The sequence below is a fragment of the Siphateles boraxobius genome, unplaced genomic scaffold (genome assembly GCF_051911475.1).
Source record: "Siphateles boraxobius isolate OS27281-9 unplaced genomic scaffold, OSU_SipBor_1 25, whole genome shotgun sequence".
Lineage (NCBI taxonomy): Eukaryota > Metazoa > Chordata > Actinopteri > Cypriniformes > Leuciscidae > Siphateles > Siphateles boraxobius.
This window is the reverse complement of record NW_027508866.1, coordinates 20,541,782-20,562,852: the sequence shown is the minus strand read 5'-3', so window position 1 is coordinate 20,562,852 and position 21,071 is coordinate 20,541,782. Positions and strand designations below refer to the sequence as shown.

General features: G+C 36.9%; 2 protein-coding genes across 2 annotated transcripts in view; one reads left to right on the top strand and one right to left on the bottom strand.

Moving 5' to 3' along the window:
• Positions 1 to 21,071, top strand: part of anxa3b (annexin A3b) — a 275,725-nt gene that overhangs the window by 120,402 nt on the left and 134,252 nt on the right. The gene's annotated exons all lie outside the window — the stretch shown is intronic.
• Positions 3,972 to 20,895, bottom strand: LOC143750208 (keratin, type I cytoskeletal 18). The gene is made up of 10 exons (XM_077243102.1): positions 20,877 to 20,895; positions 15,292 to 15,457; positions 12,755 to 13,152; positions 11,837 to 11,919; positions 11,597 to 11,753; positions 9,628 to 9,792; positions 8,485 to 8,610; positions 6,485 to 6,702; positions 5,410 to 5,441; positions 3,972 to 4,466 (listed from the first exon to the last, which is right to left on the bottom strand). The coding sequence occupies exons 3-10, from the start codon at positions 13,145 to 13,147 to the stop codon at positions 4,351 to 4,353; spliced, it is 1,290 nt and encodes a 429-aa protein (XP_077099217.1). The 5' UTR covers positions 13,148 to 13,152; positions 15,292 to 15,457; positions 20,877 to 20,895; the 3' UTR covers positions 3,972 to 4,350.

Sequence of the window (21,071 nt, the reverse complement as noted above, 5' to 3'; positions counted from 1 at the left end):
GATCATTGCAGGGATCAGTTCACATTGCCGAAGTCTCTAGACGGCCCAGAATGCCAAACCGCTCTTCAATCCTCACCAGCCTATCCAACGCTACGTTCACTGGCCAACAGATCATCAAATCATCTGAATGAGTCCATTTAGGTGAAGCTGAGGACAATCAGGATGGCGTCACCAATCAGGAAGGGGGTTTCACAGGTCCAATTCACCATAATTCTCAAATTGTGCGATGTGAAAGAATAAGAAGCCTACAGCCATTTTATTTCTGTGTCGCTCTGAGATCATTACTTTTTCTATAGTAATACAGTACAAGAGCAAATGTCAAGTCCAGCACAGTAAACTTTGATAGGCCTAAATGAATAGCTTTGTTGTCCTGATGTGAACCAACTACTTGATTTACAGGTTTGCAAGGTTTTACATTCAAATCAAAATTCAAAAAGGATTTTGGTTTGCAAAGTGAAAGTTCCAGGAACAAGCAGGTATTTCTACATCGAGGTATTTTCTAGTTCCATCAATTGTTGTCACAGTACTCACAGTACAGTATTTTGTATTTGCCTAAGTTAATTTTTTTCCTTCCCTGCCATGTAAATCCATACTTTTTATGAATTCTACAGAAGACAAAATGAGGAAGATGACCAATGAGAATGAGAGTGTGAGTATGTATTTTTTGAGCATGAGTATGAGAAATTTCACCCTTGTGTTGTCTTAAAGTTGCCCTCGCTGTAGACCCCCAGTGGTGAACATGATTTCACCAAGTACCACATGTTCCTGGATCAACATCTTTTTCAAATCAGATTTGAGGGACAAGTTTACAGTTTGTGTCAAGTTTAGGCTTAGAACCAGGGTAAGGTGCTTCAACATCAGTGTTATTCACCTTTCATTTTCCTCTGATTTTAGGGAAAAGTTATGGGTAGGCTTAGGTTTAGGGGTAGGGATAGGGTAATAACTAAATTTGTAACAACTAATGTTGTTCCAGGATCAACAAAATATGTTGATCCAGGAACATGTCTTACTTGGCCGTAAACCCGACCAGGGTATTAACCAAGTACTCCTCGCTGCAGACTGTAGCGCGGTGTCGTCACGTATTCACGTCACGTTTGTACGTCACGTATGTGTTACCACGCATGCGCGTTACGCGGTGACGTCACGAGTCTTTAAAACGCATGCGCAAATTTGACATATTTTTAAAGAACATAATGTATTAAAAAAAATCTAAAGTTATAATGAAAGCAGCAAAAAGGAGTACAGAGCACATCCATAGTTTTAACTATGCCTGATCCAAGGTAAACTTATATGGAATTTCAAAGTATATATTGTGTATTATCTGTGTAGTATTTTATTTAAAGTTTATTTTCACATTCTGTTGCACTTCACTGTGTAAATTACTGTAAACATTAATGGCACCTTATATTTCTTATTTTAATCATTCCTCTGTAATAGTTAATAATTGTTTATTTTTGTGCATTATAAAACATTTATTCAAATAAAGTAGTTTGAAGTTAAACCAAATACACACAGTATATTGTCAATCTCTGTATCACATATTATGCATGCCAACTCAAAAAACCAAACTCAAAACAGTGATAACCTTTATTTCAAAACAAAGATGATAATTGTGTAAAAGAAATATGCACACACACAGACACACACACACACACACACACACACACACACACACACACACACACACACACACACACACACACACACACACACACACTACTCTGCTTGAAATTCCCCTCCTTCATTGAAAAAACAACTGAGCAATAGCCCTCAACCTCCTTATCGGAATAAAATCCACGCAGGACTCCGCTTCTGCCATTACACACACACACACACACACACACACGACTCCGCTTCTGCCATCACCTACCCAGGTGGGCAGTCCTTGTATATTGCAGTGCAAGCCCTGAGTCATTGAGTACGGCACCAGGAAACCTTGCTTATATTGTCTGGAAAATGCACTCCAGTTCACAACACCTAATTTAGATAAAATGCAGAAAAAACAATATTGAATCATTTTGAAGAAAGGCATTAACATAGTACTCAAAGAAATTTCTTTTTTAAATATTTTAAACATATTACAGGAAGATGTTAGACAAAGATATGTTTGAGTGTTATTGGCTTTGTCTGTAAAGTACCTAAGAGACTTACTTTGTTTATGAACAACATAAACTAGTTAAAAAAAAAGTTTGTCAAGACAAACTGAAAGTTTGAAATAGTTTTAAAAGCTTGAAGTAGTTTTCAAGCAGAACGTTTTGATATAAATGGATAGACAGACAGATAGATAGGAAGAACAGACATATAGATGGATAGATTGTACAGACAGCACAGTGACAACACTGTAAAACTCCCTTGATTTTTAGACCCAGGTCTCAAACACCTTTATAAGAGTAAGGTAAATTTCTTGAATAAATTGCAGGGAACTCAATACATTAATATGCTTTCTAAATGATAAAAACAAAACAAAAAAACAAAGGAGAATCACAATTAGTTTTATTTTAGCAAAATACAAATGTTCAACTCCATTACCCTACTTTTTAATTTATTTTACCACAAATTTATTTAACATAACTTACAGTACATGCACTGCATTCCGGAATGTAACTTTTATAGTATGATCTGATAATGGGGACAACACTTATTTTGCAATGCATGCAAAAATCAACTACATGACCTCATTAATGTAAGTCTTTCTGCTCTATTTGAAGACATCTTTCAAGCCTTAATCTGTTTAAAGGCGAATTAAGACTTTTACATATCATTTTAAGACTCGCTGAAACCCTGTCATTTTTAATGCAAATTTATATCATAAAACATGTCATAACTTTTTTTTAAAATCTAAAACATTGATGCTCTATGACATCTCTTAGAATTAAAAGCCGTTAACACAAAAGCACAATTGTTAAAACAGCATAAATAAAGCTTATTGACTTACTGCCATCGAATCTCTCGCCGGAAGTGATTGAAACAAACTGCGCGCGCGTGCGTGCGCACATGCGTATTATATGACGATAGTCATACTTTGCGCATGCGTGGTACCACATACGTCACGTACATACGTGACGTAGAGACGTGACGTCACCGCGCTACAGTCTGCAGCGAGGGGTATCTCGTATTAACCAAATGAAATGAGTTTATTTCACTCAAATATAACTGAAAGTTCCTTGTACTTAATAGAAAAAAGTTAAGTTAACTCAATAACTGATTATATTAAACTGAATGAGTGCAGCAGGACTGCATGAGGAGAATAACATTTGAAATGAAGTGTTAGTTTGTGTTTTTGCACAAGATTAAGATATATAGTGTTAATCTTCTGTTATGTTGGGATTAATAGGTTATATATATATATATATATATATATATATATATATATATATATATATATATATATATAATGTTAATAGGATAATAATGTTATGTTTTTTAAGGTTACCATTGTGGTGAAAAGTAGAGGTCAAGGAAGGGCTGCAAAATTGACATCATGTAGATATTCTCATGTGATCTATGTAGTCAACTTCACATATAAATCCTCTCCTGTGGCCTCATGGGAAAGTAAAGTGTCCATTGCAGCAGTAAGGTTAGTAGTAGGTTACCAAGTAGGTTATCTGGGTAATTTTTGCAAACTGTTTTTTTTATACTATGTATGCATACATAGGGTCTACTGCTCATTTTCCATACTGATTTTCACATACTAGTAAGGAAGTATTCGATTTCAGACACAACAAAGGTTAAAGGTCATGGTGTATGTGTACTCTTGCTTTCTTGTTTATTAAAACTTTTATTAATAGTGTTTCTGCAAATAACTGTATCCTGAAAATGGATGCAAATAAATATGATACATTTAATTTTGAAATATTATTATCTGGTGTTTATATGTGTGAATAAAGACACCTATAAGTCATGTGTTCAATTCCCACTGTATACTTTGGATAAAAGTTTTGTGAAAGTCATAAATGGCACAACAAACGCAGTTTGCATGTAATAGTTTTATTATGGATAAAGAGTGAAATAAATGACAGATAAGCAAACTCTTAAGGTAATACATTCCTCCTCACTCTACTCTATTTAGAAATAAATATTGCATGCAGAAAGAATTAAGTGTTTTGGTCTGATAAGTTCCTAAAAGCAATAACAGGAGCACTTGTTTCATCCTCAGTTTCAGCTCTTATTCTGATGGCTTTCCTAGTAATTTCAGCTCTTTTGTTGCTTGAGAAAGGAAAGACGATCTCTTTGAAAGACTGGGAATGAAACAAAACTCAGGGGCCCCATGGGGCCCAAAGGTAATGTGGCTCCTAAATGGACAATAGAGGCTTTTATACGGAGAATCACACAGATGGTCTTGTTCTTGTTTTACTTCTTTGTCTCTTCAATCTGTTCAACTTCACTGGATTCATCCACCACTTTACCATTGATCATGGTTTGCGTTACCACCTTCACTATCTTACGGGTACGAACGTCAGGCTCCTCTGTGGATAGAAAGACAGAGACAGAGAGAGATGTTAGCGATATGTCAGATTCCTTTCGCTCTGTGTTGCTGTGGACGGCTCTGTTATGAGAGGCTGCTCTGTTTGGCAGTGTTTAATGTGTCATTAGTTTTCAGTCACAGCCGCTGTGGAGCCCAGGTGAGAGGACAACCGCACTCCCAGAACATTCCAGAGCCACGCTCGGATATCTGATGAATGTTTACCCAACAGTTCAAGATAGCTTAAACTTAAAGTATACTTAAGCATCAGACTCGCTATCACACTGCTGCTGAATATCAGTCTTTCTGCTGAAAGGGGGCCTTTGTATGTAAGCTTGTTTCCGCCACTGAATAAAAAATGTAATTGCAACTTTTTAATCTCGCAGTTCTGACTTTATAACTCGCCATTGAGAGTTTATATCTCACAAATTCTGAGGGAAAAAGAATATAATTGAAAAAAGTCAGAATTGCGAGATATAAACTCACAATCGCGAGAAAGTCAGAATCGTGACTTTATATTATTATATAACTGTTTTTCTCGCAATTCTGACTTTTTTTCCTCGCAATTCTTTTTTTCTCACAACTGTGAGTGTATATCTTGCAATTCAGATTTTTTTTGATGAAAAACCTTTATAATAATACATCATCCAAATGTCTCCCTTTTTATCCCTTATCTTAGGTTTTGTGATGTTTGTCAGTAGAAAACAATCCTGTTGACTTTGTAGTTTCACGACTTGAAGAAAAGATATCCATTTCTGTGTTTTGGCTAGATGAGGCGGCAGGTACAACAGCACTATTGTGAGTGTGATATTGCTTATAACAATTTTATTATGGCAATATTTGTTTGAGCTATGCAAATTTTCTTAAATGTTTGTTGAATGCAAAATTAGTTGTGCATATTTGTTGTAGTGTTTGCTGAACGTAGCGTGTGACAGTGCAGTACTCACTCTTGGGGGGTGGAGGAGGAATCTCTTTAACCCTGGGAAATAAAACAATAAACATGCATTAAGTATCAAAACAATCATTAAGCTACAATATCAGTCACAAAAAATACCAGTATACAGCTGACATTACGGTGAGTAAATAATGACAATTTAAATTTTGCGATTATTTTCTACACATTGTAATTTTTAACACAATTAACACAACATCCGTTTTTTCCTGGTATCATTTGGCTCCGTTACATTACATAGTCACACTATCATTCATTCAAGTGCTATTAAACCATTCAAGCGTGATAAGACGCAAAAGAGAACTGAAATCTGTACTGGCGGCTCCTCACCCGAAACACGCACACAGAAAGCCGCTTCAGAAAGAGAAGTTTGAACGGACAAAAACAATTATGTCAAAATTTCAGTTTTTGGTGAGTATCCTCACCTTCATCCTTTGCAGCGTACAGCTTTAAATTAGTTTTAAATGTCTGAAATGAACATAAAGAGTTGTGAAGGAATCGGAGGCGTGTCAGATCCGCGTCATGTGCGTCAGCTCTTAAAGTGACAGCAGCCTAATAAACCTACTGCTGTCTGTTTCATTAATGTTAATCAAAGAACAAAAGACAAAGAGAAAATCACTTGCTGCTCTTGACTAAATAACTTTTGTAGCTTTAATAAGGATTATATTCACTTTATAGTTCATGCATATACAATGTATAGTTTATGTGAAGATTGTTTTACGTTCTCTTAAATTAAAAGTTGTTATATTTATAAAGTCTATTAAATGTTAAAAATGATGACTTTTAGCTAAACTGTAATGTTGAGTAGTTAAGATTAATAGCTAAAATTGAGGAAAAAAGAGACATCAGTAGCACTATTGATATCTTCATTTGGAAAAGAGGCAAAAAAAATTATAATAATTTTATACCGTCTTTGTTGTTTCTACATTAATTTGGAAATTTAATGTGAAGTTATTACAATTTAGAAATAATATTAATATGCGAATAATCGCTATTAATTGCAGAAAATTTGTGGGAAAAAATCTATTGACAGCACTACAAGTTAAGCTAACAGAACCCGTTGCGCTCACGTTTCCTCTCCCTCCAGCAGCCTCCTGTAGGTGGCGATCTCCATCTCCAGGTTCTGTTTGATGCGCAGGAGCTGCTCGTAGTCCGTCTTGTTGCGCTGCATGTCCAGGCGCAGCTGCGACAGGTTTTCCTCCAGCTGGGCCAGGGTCGCCTGCAGTCGCTCCATCTCCAGGGTGTACTTCTGCCCCGTCTCACCCAGGTTACCCTCCAGAGCCGACACCTGTCAGGGAGGTCACAGGGGAATTTGTTAGTTGAAGGCTAACAAGAGTTGGTTAGCACACACATTAACAAATGGAGCAGTGGTGGTCTCTTTTCCCAAACATTTTCTGTCTTCCCTCTATTATCAAGAAATTAAAAATGAATCTAATAAATTAATTAAAATGAAAAACGAATTACCTAACAACTAATTAAAAGTTCCAATTAAAAAGTTTAAAATTACTTTAAATTAAAAACGGATTGAAAGTCAGAGTTGTGATATATAAACTCTTACTTTATAACTCGCAATTGCGAGTTTATATCCCACAATTCTTAAGAAAAATTGCGATAAAAAAGTCAGAATTGTGAGATAAAAAGATAAAAATTACCTTTTTTATTTTTTTATTCAGTGGCGGAAACAAGTTTCCATTCAACAATTCTTCTCTGGAATTAAAGGTAATATTACCATTGGAAAATTGGGCAAAAGCAGACAATATTCTGTCTAAAATATAACACAATATAAACTTCTTATTTATTAAACTGTTGTGTAAAATCAGTATTACATTTGCACTCGTGCAATTCGGGACAAAAACAGCACTCGTATGATATTCCACTCTTTCCTCGTGTGATATTGCTTAACTATATCCAATCATATATAAATATGATTCGACACTCATATGGGTCATTTCTGTCCTGATATCTTGAATTTTAGGGTCATTCTAACTGCATTCGTCTCCATCCCACAGTGAGCATTGCTTCATATTTGTCACCAATCTAAAAAAAAATTGGTATGAAAGTTAAGATGACATACTAAATATGAAATGAGTTTCCCCCATAACTAATTAAATTAACACATTAAATCAATAGCCCTAACATTATATATTGAATATAGCTTAGCTGTATCCATTTGGTCGCACATAATTTTTAATGCTTGGTTTCAAAAGGAATCGTTGCATGTTGTAAATTGTTACTTCTTAAAATACATGTAAATGTGGGTTTGAATGTAAATGTGGGGTTGTGTTTGGTGAATAAATACCATGGAAATGAAGCTATTCCATCAGTAAATACATCAATACTATTTATTTGACATGTAATCCTGTTTAAACTGCCAACCACCAGTTAGTGATAAGGTGAACCGTCCAGACAATGAGGCTTCTTTAACTACTGCTCACATGTTGATGAGGAGGAAAATCGTTATACACTTATGGGCCACTATTCCTGCAAAACTTTAATACACTATCTGCTTTCATTGTCCTTTTGTGTTTCACATGGGGACAGAATTAGGGCATTAAAAGGTACAATGGCTTAATGCACCTACTGTCACCCCTAAAGTATAACAGTACCAGCAGAGAAACTACAAAACAACCCCCACGTGAACTCACATCTTGGCTTATTTACACAAGCGTGACTTGTTGATAGCTACTACATCTGAGATGCTGGAAGTGATCCTGGACTGGCAAGAGACTCAAAGGTCATGAAAACAAGCAAACCTGTTTCTGATTGAACGTTCTGATGGAAAAGTTCCTCTTTGGAGATCTAAGAGTGTACTACTTTTAGTAGGGTTTCGACATAATCCAACAACAAACTGTTTCTGTGCTTCTTGCGTCGCACATTTGACTCGTGAAAGTAAGTAATGGCATATGATGGAGCATTTATGGCCAGGGGTCATTCAAATAGCCTCGACATAAAGGGCAGGGTTTCACTTTCCAGTGGTAAGCTGTAACTGTATCTGCATTGGCCACGGCTCTAGAAGTTCACTCAGGGAACAGAAATGGTACTTAAAAGGTTCCTCCTGCCTGGTTCTGACCTGTTTGTGAAGGCTCTCCAGTTCCACTTCTAGTGTTTGCAGAAAGCGCTGCCTCTCGGTAAGTTCACTCTGAGACCCTCTCAGCGCTTCATTACTCTCACGCACCTGCATATGCACCATCTCCAGCTATACACACACATATACAGGGAAATGGGTTACAAGAGTGTTCTGCATACAAGACCACCATGAAACAGTCCAAAGTGATATATCCAGCTGAAGGTTTGTTGCACTGCAGCACCAATTCAGTTATAATAACATGGTACCATTTACCATAAAGATTACCAAATTTTATGACATACATTAAAATAACACCATGGTTCCATATCCAAAAGTATTTTTGAAGTACTTAATGTAAATATCTTGGTTAAACGTACAAAAGTATTTTGGAAGTACCTTGAAGTAGGCCTACCATATTAATACCATGCTTTAGCTTACAAAAACATTTTTTAAAGTGTCTCTGTATAAAAAATAAAAAAACATGGTAATATCACAGTATTTTTGAAGTATCTTAAAATAACTTGTGAATACCATAGTCAACATGTAAAAAAACATTATTCTGGTTCCGTATTAAAAAACATGGTAATAACAGTATATTTTAAACACCATACATAAATACTGGTTACACGTACCAAAAATACCATGGTATTGCATGGTTTAATGTCCAAAAGTATTTGGAAGTACCTTAAAGTACTATATAAATAACATGCTTTAGCTTACAAAAAAACATGATATTAAAGTGGCTCCATATTCGAAAAACAATAATAATACCAAAGTATTTTTAAAGTACCTTGCCTTTAACTCAGACGACAATGTGAATCGAAAAGGTTTTGTCTTTGCATTTGGCCTCTAAATAAAGTATTGTTTTGCATAAGTACCTCACCTTCACTTTCCAAAAACAACATCACATTACCATGGTAATGTCATAGTAAATACTTTTAAAATTTTAAATACTTTGGAGTAACATGTAAATACCATCATGCTTTAGAGTACAAAAATACCATATACCATTAAACCTGTACAAAAGCACATGGTTGTACCAAGGCGTTTTTGTAAGTGAAGCGTCATCTGGGTCTATAGGAAACTCTAAATGGGGGCTGACAGACAACGTACTGTTTATGACTCTGTTCCCATGGGAGCACAAACCTTTTTACGGTACCAGTTCTCAGCTTCCTCCTTGTTCTTCTGGACAATGCCTTCATACTGAAACCTGAGGTCGGAGAGAACCGTCCCCAGCTCTGGCCCACGGGCCGCATCCACCTCCACACTGACTTCCTCTTGAGCAACCCGGGCCCTCAGGCTGTCCAATTCCTGCAGAGACAGTGGGAAAACCAGTGAGAGAATCATAGAGACAAGGATGTGGCAAGAGTCACGTCTAAACAAATTGTGTGATGATATTCTGTGGAACTAATACCAACTGTTAGTCTTGGACTAATGAGACATGTAACAAGTTTGAGTCTGTTAAATGTGCGTGAATTTTGTGTTTGAACATTGGGTTGTGGTTTGTGTGGTGATTTGAGACTGCAGAGTGAATTTTGGGAACTTGATACCACGTGGTGGCACACGGTGGGTGGAAGTTACTTCATTATTAAGTTCTTCTCAATGAATATTTAATAGAGTTGATCTTATGTTACTCACAAAGGGAGCACGCAATGTGCCTCTCACAAAAACAGCCAAACACTCCAGATACATTTAGAATATTCTAAAGCCACGACACCACACCCTTCTGTCCAAATATACCCTGAGTGTACAGTATGCGTGAGAAAGTATGAGAATGCTACTGTACTTCCTGATTATTATTTATTTTCTATGTCAATGCACCAGCGACAATTAAGGCTTAAAATGTACTCTATGCAAGTACAACAAACACATATCATTTCCTAATGCAATTGACCCTTCGCAGGGAGCTTGATTGACAGGTGATCTAACCAATCATACTTCACCATCCGCCATTTTGTCCGACAAAGCAGTCAGGAGAGTTAGTAGATTAACATGGGAGGATTTGTACTTGAAAAACTGAATATACTGACGCCTTTCCGCGGTTAAAACAAAATTCCTTTTTATGTTCATTCATGTTTATTTGATGCTATAAATGAACTAGAAGGAAGAGATGATGGGTTCACGAGCAGCTTTAACTGAGGCTCTACAGCGATCTGTCACGACACATTAAAGAGCCACAAAACGGTATTGTTTAAATTCCTTTTTAAAAATGACCCAATTTGAAAGGTGAGACTTTGTTTAATATGTTTAATATCAAAGGTAACCGAAAAGAACCTGGTCTGTCCTGTCTGTCAGCGTATTGTCAGTCTCCTCTCTGATCCGCGATGTATTTTTCACTGAGTGAGAACATGGTGTGTGCGTGAGAGCGGCGTAGCTTGTCGGACATAGCGACAGTAACTAAGGGGGGAGGGTCTTTGCGAAGTGTCAATTCACAACAAAACAACGGCCATTATCACAGACTGTTAGTAGTTTTCTTTTTCACGTCTACTATTGTCATTTCACAGCTACAGTTTGAAGAGAATCTTGCAGAGCAAGTTAGTTAAACTAGACATGTTTATAGCTAACTACCTGAAAACATTAATCTGGTTTAATGACACAGATATTTAATGGTAGGTCTAAAGTACTGGGATTTGTTACTTTCAAAGTAACACAAAAATTCAAGTTAGTACTTGTACTGCTTCTTTGCACTTGGCCAAGCATTTGCATCTTTGTGTATTTGTGTAAAGCAAGTTTCAGCATTTGACTTCATGCCAGGAGGTTAGCTACGAGGCACATCTTAGATTTCCTTTGACTAAAGAACCACATGGATTTGGTTACAAGTGATTCCTTGTCCTTGTCTATCAAAGACAACAGAGGTCACCGCTTGACACTCTTCAAGGCTTTGAGACAAGCCTGTCACAGAGGTAACCATCCATTCCTCCATGAACGTATGCAGAAAAGGGGCATTACATTAACAGAAAGTTGGAAGAAATGGAAAACCACTGAACTTTGGACTGGCTCGTGTCCTACTCTTAATGTACATTAACATGCTAACTCTAACCAGTTTGTAGACTGTGAAGCAGCAGTTGCTTCTCTATAAGGTGCAGGATTCGTCACTCTGTTTCCACGTCCTTACCTCCTCATGATTCTTCTTCAGGAAGTAGAGTTCCTCTTTCAGGCTGTCCAGGTCTCCACGGAGCGAGGCAATGATCTGGTCATGGTCTGACTTGGCTTTCTTCAGGGCCACACAGTCCCGTTCCACCGACTGACACATGGCGCTCTCCGTCTCCCATCTGCAAGCACACATCCAGTACAATGCCTCCTAAAGTTCCTCAACAGATGTTTAGAAGAGGTTTTGGGAGGTGCGGGCACTCACTTGATTCTGAAATCATCTGCAGCCAGCTTGGCATTATCGATCTCAAGCATGATCCGAGCGTTCTCCAGGGTCTTCTTCCTTAACTGTAAGGTACAGCATGAGAAGATTAATGCCTTCATCTCAAACACATTAATAATAAAAATTAATTATTACGCATGGCACAATTACAACTAGGGGTATTCAATCCTGCTCCTGGAAAGTCACATTTATGCAGGGTTTGGGGGCTTCTCAATATTCAAATGGATGCTTCCATGTTTCCTTGGTCTAGCCTGTGAAAATAGGCTTTCCTTCAATTAATCCGTCCTCATTTCCTTTCCTTGCATATCAAGGGGAGTGGAGTAAGGAAGTGAGGAAAGCAAGTGAGGATAAGAAATGAGAAGCACCCCTCGTCTCCATTCCTAATTAAACACAGCCGAACCAGCTAATCAAGGTCTTTAGGGTCACTCAAAACCTTCGGGCATGTGTGTTGGAGTACGTAGAAACAAAACCCTGGGGGAAGGCTCCCCTCCAGAAGCAGGATTGGACAGTCCTATCATAGATGCCACACATGGAGGAACTCAGGATTATGTTGCTTTTCTAAAGGGACACAATGGTGAGGGGAACTTCATTCACCAGTTCATGGTGCTGTTTGAACTTAGGACCATTGGGGAACCGGCCGAGTGTTTCAACCACTAGAGAACCCCTTTTACAAAGCTATTTATTCAGATTTAAGTATTAGGTACTTTCCTTCTTTGTTAAAAGGTAACTGTTTAGTCTGACGGTAGGTAATCATTTAACTATGTCTGTCTGTTATGGCTAATGATCAGAGACATTGCTGAGCAGAATTTCAGAGCATGTGTATATCTACACATCATGAGCCGTGCCAACAAACTCTGTTTTTATGGAGTTCAAAAGGCCTTAAGGGCATTGTCCACATACTTCCTGTTCAAGGGCATGGGCTTGGGCCATCATGGAATCAATATCGTGGCCTTTCGGCACACGGTCCAGCATCAGTTGTTTGATCCTTAGCTCCAGGTCAGCGTTGGACTTCTCCAGAGAGCGGACCTTGTCTAGGTAGCTGGCCAGTCGGCTGTTGAGGCTTTGCATGGCCTCTTTCTCATTAGTGCTGTTACCATGAAGGCCGTTGTGGGACAGGTTGCTCAGACCGTTCAGATCTGACATGCTCAATGAGGACGAGCGAGACAGGGGCTTGGAGGTAGCGAACGAGACGGAGGCTTTGGACCGGGCTCGTCCACTGTCCCTCAGGGACATGCTGGAGAAAGAGGGCTGCCGGCCCAGGGAGAAACTCCGTACTGAGAAACTGGACGCCATGACCTCTGAAAGGAGAAGTATTACAGTATGTCAGACCCGAATGCTCAGTATTTTTGATGAATGTCTATCACCAAAAAGTTACATAATATCCTTGTAAAATATCACCATATAAGAAATGGATTGCACAACATTGTTTAACTTAAAGATATATTTCCACTATATCAAAATGTACATTAAGGTATACAGCAGTAAATGTATAATGTGCTTTTAGGATAAAAATAAGCCTAAAACCTCCATCATAGCCAGAAAACTTTTGCTGAAAAAAACTAGTAACATTATTATGCAATGAAAATCATATTTGATTTAAAAGAACATCACACATCTCCACCTAACCTCAAGACTTCCAGCTTAAAAATGCTCTTTATACAAATGGACTTTTCAAAAGAAGCTTTTCAAACCAAGAATTTTCCATTGCTCCCCCATGCTGGATTTTACATCTAGAAGTAAACGTCCAAACTCAGTAAAAAATGACTTCTCAACTCTGGGCTGCTTAAGAGAGTTGGTTCACACCTTCCTAATCCATTTATCTCCTGTCATGAAGTGATAACCGTCTGACAGCCTGCTGCTGTAAAAGAGCTCTGGGCTGAACAAGCTTTTCATCCTGATCTTGGACCAGAGTCCCAAATCAGTCTAATAATGTCAGGGGTCGATCTGACAAAGGAATGTCCGGTTATATTTCACACAAAAATTTCACCTATCCTATTTTTAGGATCATTAATATTGTGCATATATATAAAATCTAAGACATATTGCAATGTGACATTATTAGCATGACAATTAATCACATTTGAAGTCCCAGTAATGAGATTATATATATACTGTATATATATATATATATATATATATATATATATATACAGTATATATATTACACACACACACACATATATTCAAATAAGTAATGTTCAAATCATATAAGGCCATAAAGTTCAAATGTTCCTTACATTCCTTTTTTTGTTTTCTTTTTTTTATTTTGGGGTGAAATAGATCTCAAATCAGTAGCAGAAACTGAACCAATGCTGAGGAAACAAGTCTTACCCAGTCCAACTATAGCAATAGACATCAGTTTTTTTGTAAATACTTCCGTTGAAATCCTTGTACAAACATTTAACCGTTTATTGGAAAGAGACAAAAAGTCCAGGGTGCTCAAGGAGTTCAAAAAAAGTATTAGAAGGTGCTCTTTGGGGTCGAGAGTTCAATGTCATGTAGAAAAGGGAATCCAAGGCACTCTTCTTTAGAAAATTAAAAAGCGTTTATTAAACTGGCTCTATCATGATTAAAAAAATTATTAAAACATGTGGGGGGAAATAAAACCCATGCGTAGCGGCACAACCAGCCTTCTTCAGGAAGTCCACTGTCCACTGTGGACCTTCTCTGTATGTGCAGGCTATTTGTCAATCAGGTGTTCCCAATTAGCATCTATAAATGAGGAAATTGTTTGTTTGGAAAATATACCCTGAAGAAGACTGGTTGTGCCGCTACGCGTGGGTTGTATTTTCCCCCACATGTTTTAATAATTTTTTCAATCATGATAGAGGCAGTTTAATAAAGGCTTTTTAATTTTCTAAAGAAGAGTGCCTTGGATTCCCTTTTCTACATGACATTTAACCGTTTATGTTTTCTACTTAGTGAAATATTAAGGGCATCAAGCAATGCACAAAACTTCACTGAACGTTAAAGATCACATGACATGTAAATGGACACTATTGTTATTTTATGTTGGCACATCAAACAATTAACCTTCTTCAAATGTAAGGTTTGTGTAACACCTAGATATTAATTAAAAATTAAACTTTTTCTCAAACCATGCACCCAAGAATTTGGAATTACATAGTCACTTATAATTTCTTCACTTTAAATCTATGTAGGCTAAGTGAATATTAATATAATAACTAAATTTAATGTGAATCACAACATATACAGTCGTCAACATTTGAAGTGGATCAAAACCTTTCATCAAAGTTATATATGAGTTTTGAACAATACCCGTTCTTGTCTAAGGACAACTTTGCTGAACTTTTTTGATCCACTTCAAATGTCGACTATTGTAGGCCTATAATTCCTATAAAGTCCAAATATATAATATTAAAATGAAAAGTTGATTTATATGTGGTTTAAGGGAATAAGTTTAAGAAGATTCATACCTGTTGAACGGCTGCTGTGGTGAGGGATGTGTAGAGCGTTAAGCTGTGGTCAGTTCCTAACAGTGTCCTCATATAGAGCTCAGGACAGGGGGCGGGGCTTACAGCACCTGAACACCGGTGGGCGGAGTCAACCTGACTCTCTCTCCAACTGCAGTTCTTCACATCACTGTAACTCAAGACACCAGAGATCATGGCATGAAATATTCAACAGGTTTCTGATGTAACGTGAACAAAGAGAATAAAAAAAAGGCCTGCAGGACAAGATCTATATGCCAGAACAGTGTTTACTATACTATATTATACTATGCTTATCTCTCTGAACTAGATCTGAAGGATAGCCTATCTTTTCAGTAGTTTACTTATCAAACTGTGCTCTACTGAACAAAAATGATGGTGGCCTGGCCTAATTTACAGAGGGTACGTTCACACAGAAACTGAATAGGTGTCCTGTATTTATTAAAATAAAAAATAATTTAAAAATTCTGTCATCATTTTTTCACCCTCTTGATGTTTCAAAGCAGTATGACTTTATACCTTCGCCGGAATATAGAACATATTTTGAAGAAAGTTGGTAATCAAACCATTTTGGTTACCATTGACTTCCACTGCTTGAAAAAAAAAAAAAAAAACATGAGACATTTCTCAAATTATCTTCTTTGGTTTGTACATTATTAAAAATCTGCAAGTTTTGAACAGGAATCGTGGTTCAAATAAAGCTTTGAACAGCTATCATATTCCAAAACAAAGCTATTTTTCATGAGGGAAAAACCACTCGCCTTTTCTTAAAGTTTGCAATAAATATAGGCTATATGATACGCACAGTCCGATTAAGTCAAGCTGGTCCGGTTGACACCTTTTAAATGTGCACAACTCAAACTGTGTCATGGGAACAGGAGCTGAGTAGCAAACAGAGATCTTTTGTGTCAGCTCTAAACACAATGAAGTATCCAGATCTCTGGATTCTCTGGACTCTCAGATGGCACCACAATTGATTCGATTCACAAATCCATGTGTGTTTCAGGTTACATGTTACCTATAGTCCATTTCCTACATGCCTGTAAACACAAATTCTGACATGCACACACAACGCAGTGACATTCCTGATCCTCTCACTCACACTGAGGTTCAGGGTTTCTGCATAGTCAAGTATGAACAATGGTGAAAGTATGTAAAGGTTCAGTACAGTATAGATCTTTACATTATCTTAAGCAGTGTAGGGTGTAATTAATTAAGTAATCTGATTACTGTAATTTAATTACTTTCCCCTTGAAACAGTATAGTAAGGGATTACTTCTGGTGTAATTGCATTAAATACTGCTAGACTATAGAGAAATCTATATAAAACTACAGAGGATTTAACATAAAAATGTAATGTTAAAATTTATGTTTTTGATGTAACCTTCTCCCTTTTGAATACTTTTGTCAGTTGAAGAATAATTTATGCTAATTTAAATTCTTACCCAACACTGCATGGTCTTGAGAAAAGAAAAAGCTTGTCGATGCAAAACTATAATTTGATTGTAATAATTTAGTTTTATTTATAATATTTTATTATAAATTATTTATTATAATTATATTGTTTATTATTTATTTATTTATATTATAATAGATCTTCAGGTATTTATTAAAATGTACTTCATGTAGTCCATAGAAAACACGAAAACAAAAACTTTTCATAATATTTGTGAGTGATTAAAACTGATCCAGTTGTAATATACTTTTTATATAGCCTACAGGGTATTCACTATTTGATCTTCTCTCTTGCTCTTTTATGGCACCATGGGTGGGCAAAGATCCACAGCATGGAGACATTGCAAGGGATGGAAAAGAAAGACAAATTAGCAGCAATTCATACAGTATAGGAGCTTTTCAAGCAGCTCGGCTATATCACAGGTTCTTTCTGTCTGAGTAATTGCTCAACATATGTTTGGCTCACATTCATCCCAGAGTCTTTGTTCTGTAATGCCAGGAGCTTGACTTAGGCCTATTTGTCATATTGAATCCCTAGCTACAACTTTTACTGGAGAACAACATTTCAGTACTACAACGAAAAGAGTTTTGACAGTCCTTAAAGGAACGTCTCACACAAAAATAAAAGTTATCTGAATTTTTGAAGAATATTCTGGCTACTTTTCTCCATATGATGAAGGTAAAGGAGTCTGTCAGGCTCCAAAAAAACACATACAAAAAAACACCATAAAGTATATTTTTCTACATTTCAAGTCTTCAGAAAGTTTTGTGCAAGGAACAGACCAAAATTTAAGTTGTGATACACTGAAGATTTTAATATTCATGTTATCCAGTTGTTAGAAAATCTATTAATATTTATATTTTTTTATGTATTTTATGTATTAATTAATTTTAAAATGTATTAATAAGACCTTTTGGTAACACTTCCACTCAATGGTCCACTTTAGACATTCGACTAACTAATAACTTTGCAACACTTATTCTACTAACCCGAACCCCAACCCTAACAGCCTAATAAAACTCTACAAATACTCTAATGAGAGTTAAATGGCATGTTGTAAAGTTACCATTACCAAAGTTAGCACGTGCTTCCCTGTTTGTCATGTGATCCTGCCATGTGTCTTGTCATTTGTTAATCGTCTGATCATTGTTCACAGGTGTTCCTTGTCTTGTAATTAGTCAGTGTATTTAAGCCCTCATGTTTGCCCTGTGTCTTTGTCGTGGATTGTGTGTTTCTAGTGTTGACTCTCTCAGGTGCTGCGGTTATCACTCCGCCCAAGTAGCAGTGCTTCGCCTTCTGAGAATATAGTTCACAGTATTTAATTTATATGGTAAAAAGATGTCTGTCTCATATGACTTGTTATTTGTACACTCTGTGACTTTACAAATTACAACATGTAAATAGGAAAATGTTTGCGTTATTTTGTCACTTATTGGGATTCGCATGCTAGCTGTAGCCATTTACATCCAGTCTTTGTGCTAAGCTAGCGGTGGGTGCTCAAACAGAGTAACAGCACACATGGAGATCAAAAAGGTATGTATGGACTTATCTAACTCTGGGGGATACGGTGAATAAGCTAAAGTCCAAAAAAGTTGGCGTGTTCCTTGAAGTTTTTTTTATCCAATATTTATTTTATTGTATTTATTTCACCTTTTAATTTGACAAATACATTTAATAATTTTAGTGGATTTTTTTTTTTTTGGCCATTCATTTACACCACAATGGTGTTTTGGGGGCCTGAAAACGATTTTCAGGGTACGTTTACACGACAACGATATAAAACTAATAAGTTTTTCCTTTTTTAAGAGTTTTCCGCATACAGATGACAACATTGTCAAAACGATCTCCATTCTCACGGATCAGCGAAAACGACTAAACTGCTGCCAAGCCGTTAGATGGCGATGAAACTAATATGCATGTGCAAGACGTCGTCTTCTTAGATTCGTGTTTTTGTTGTTTACATGTAGACCGTTTTCAAAAACTTGCTCTTTGAAACCTGTCTTCAAAAGTTTGTGTTTTCAGCCACCCAAAATACCGCTGTCGTGTAAACGAACGGCCAAAACACATAAAAGGTTTTACGGTTTTAGTTGAAAACGTTGCCGTATAAACAGCCCCCCAAGTTTTTGAAAATGATAAAGTCTCTGTGTAAACTACAAAAACATCAATTTGTGAAAACACTGATGACATGCTCATGCGTATTACGTGTTCAGTCTATAGGCGCCAACTGGCCTGGCATGAATAATACAGCGCTTTTAGCTGTTTTTCACGGATCCGTCTGAATGGGGATCGTTTTGACAACATTGTCGTCTGTATGCGGGAAAACTCAATGGAAAAACTTTATTTTTAGTACATTGTTGTCGTGTAAACATACCCTCAATTTTCAATTAATGAAGGAATAATATATGTTCAATGAATCAAAACCGTTCTCAATTCGTTCTTGAATTGAAATAATCTAGTTCTCGAGTTCAACTCAGACTCATTGATCCCAGGTGCAGCCGTTAACAACTGGAGAGGAAGACTGAGTATAAAAGGGACTTAAACTTCAGTCTGTTTCTCAGATAAAGCCATTGAATAACTTCAAGTCGTTTGAATTTTCTATGTATGTTTATGGTGCTTTCTGTCTTTGTGAAGCTTGAAAGCTCCAGTCTCCATTCACTTTCATTATATCTAAAAGAGCGCCCAAGAATTTCTTCCAAGATTCACCTTTTGTGTTCCACGGAAAAAAAGAAAACAGGTTTGGAACGGCACAAGCATGAGTAAATAACTACAGAATTGTCATTTTCAGAAGGAGCTAATCCTTTAGCACATATAATTCACACACGGTATCTCAACAAGAGACGGGACACGGCTTATGATGACAGGTTAAAGACAAACATGTGAGAGACAAGATAAAGCAAACTCAATACAGAAGTGCCATAAAGAGTCACTACAGGAGTGAGCCTGAACACACACACGCAAATAAAACCACTCTGTGTGTCTGTCTGCACTTCTTTTTAGCCATGTTCCTGTTATATTTGCCTCACATTTTGGGCACACATTTCACATTTCTCTGAAAAAGGACATGTTTTATGCTGATGTAGATTGATCGCTCAGTGTTGAGTTATGAACTGTCTGTCCACAGCTCACATTTACATGTTTATCAGTGAAGTACAAGAGAAAATGTAAATGATGTGGGTAGGTTGAGGAGTGGTGAACTGTTGAAGCAAACGTTTTATGTTTTTAGTCTCAGCTGAAGGCGAACAGGGTGAGTTTACCACAGAGGGAGTAGAGAAGTCAAAGATCACCTTGCTTTTGCCTGTATCCGGTGTTAAATATCTGGCAAGTCATACTACACTAGTCAATTTGAATGTCGCAGACATCAGGTTATTGTATAAAAGGAAACAGGAGACTGTGCTTTTGACAGCCAACAACTTTAATTTTAAGATAGGCCTATTATTTTAAGATCTTATACAATTTGAGTGGATAATGGAGTTTTGTGAAGTATTCAGTAGGCAAAATAATATAATACAATATAGGCTACATTTTCGTGTACATAAATAAATTGAACTGTGAAGAAATGACCAGGACAACACCGCCACCTTGTGGATGAAAGAAATAGTGCATTCTATTTAGTGCGTTTTTAATTGCCTGAAATATATCAACAATAGTCTATTTTGGTGGCCACATATTCATTCACTGTTTGTTAGTTTTATGTTATAATCCCCTTCATGCACAGAAAGCAGATAGGTTTGGTTTAATATGAAGTGCTTTACTCAAAGACACAATGATGATTGGTTATGGCTCACGCCTACATTTGCATAGATCAAGACTTTTTATGTATTGCATTTACATTACATTTATTCATTTACCTGACGCTTTTATCCAAAGCGACTTACAATTGCTATATGTGTCAGAGGTCGCACGCCTCTGGAGCAACTAGGGGTTAAGTGTGTTAAGTTGCTCAGGGACACATTGGTGTCTCACAGTGGATTCGAACCCAGGTCTCTCTCACCAAAGGCATGTGACTTATTATCCATTGTGCCATCACCACCCACAGTTTAAAGAATTAAGGGTTAGTTCACCAAAAATGAATTATTCCATTATTATCCCAAAAAGTATCCCATAATTTACTCACCCTCAAGCCATCCAAGGAGTATTATGGTCAGCGGTCACTCTTAACTCAGACCTCGACTCGCGTACGGCTGTTACCCAAAGCCAGTGATTAAAGTTTATAAAATTATAAATATGGATATTTTTCTTACAAAAAATGCATCACTGTGCTTCAGAAGGCCTTTCTTAACCCCCTGGAGCCATATGGATTACTTTTATG

Bases quoted from the DNA above. Each gene is read 5' to 3' on its own strand.
- LOC143750208 (XM_077243102.1), bottom strand. From the start codon at position 13,147: ATGGCGTCCAGTTTCTCAGTACGGAGTTTCTCCCTGGGCCGGCAGCCC. The intron at 11,754-11,836 runs GTGAGTGCCCGC...GTGTGCTTGCAG, and splicing joins GCAGATGATTTCAGAATCAA to ATGGGAGACGGAGAGCGCCA. The intron at 5,442-6,484 runs GTGAGCGCAACG...TTTATTTCCCAG, and splicing joins CTGCTGGAGGGAGAGGAAAC to GGTTAAAGAGATTCCTCCTC.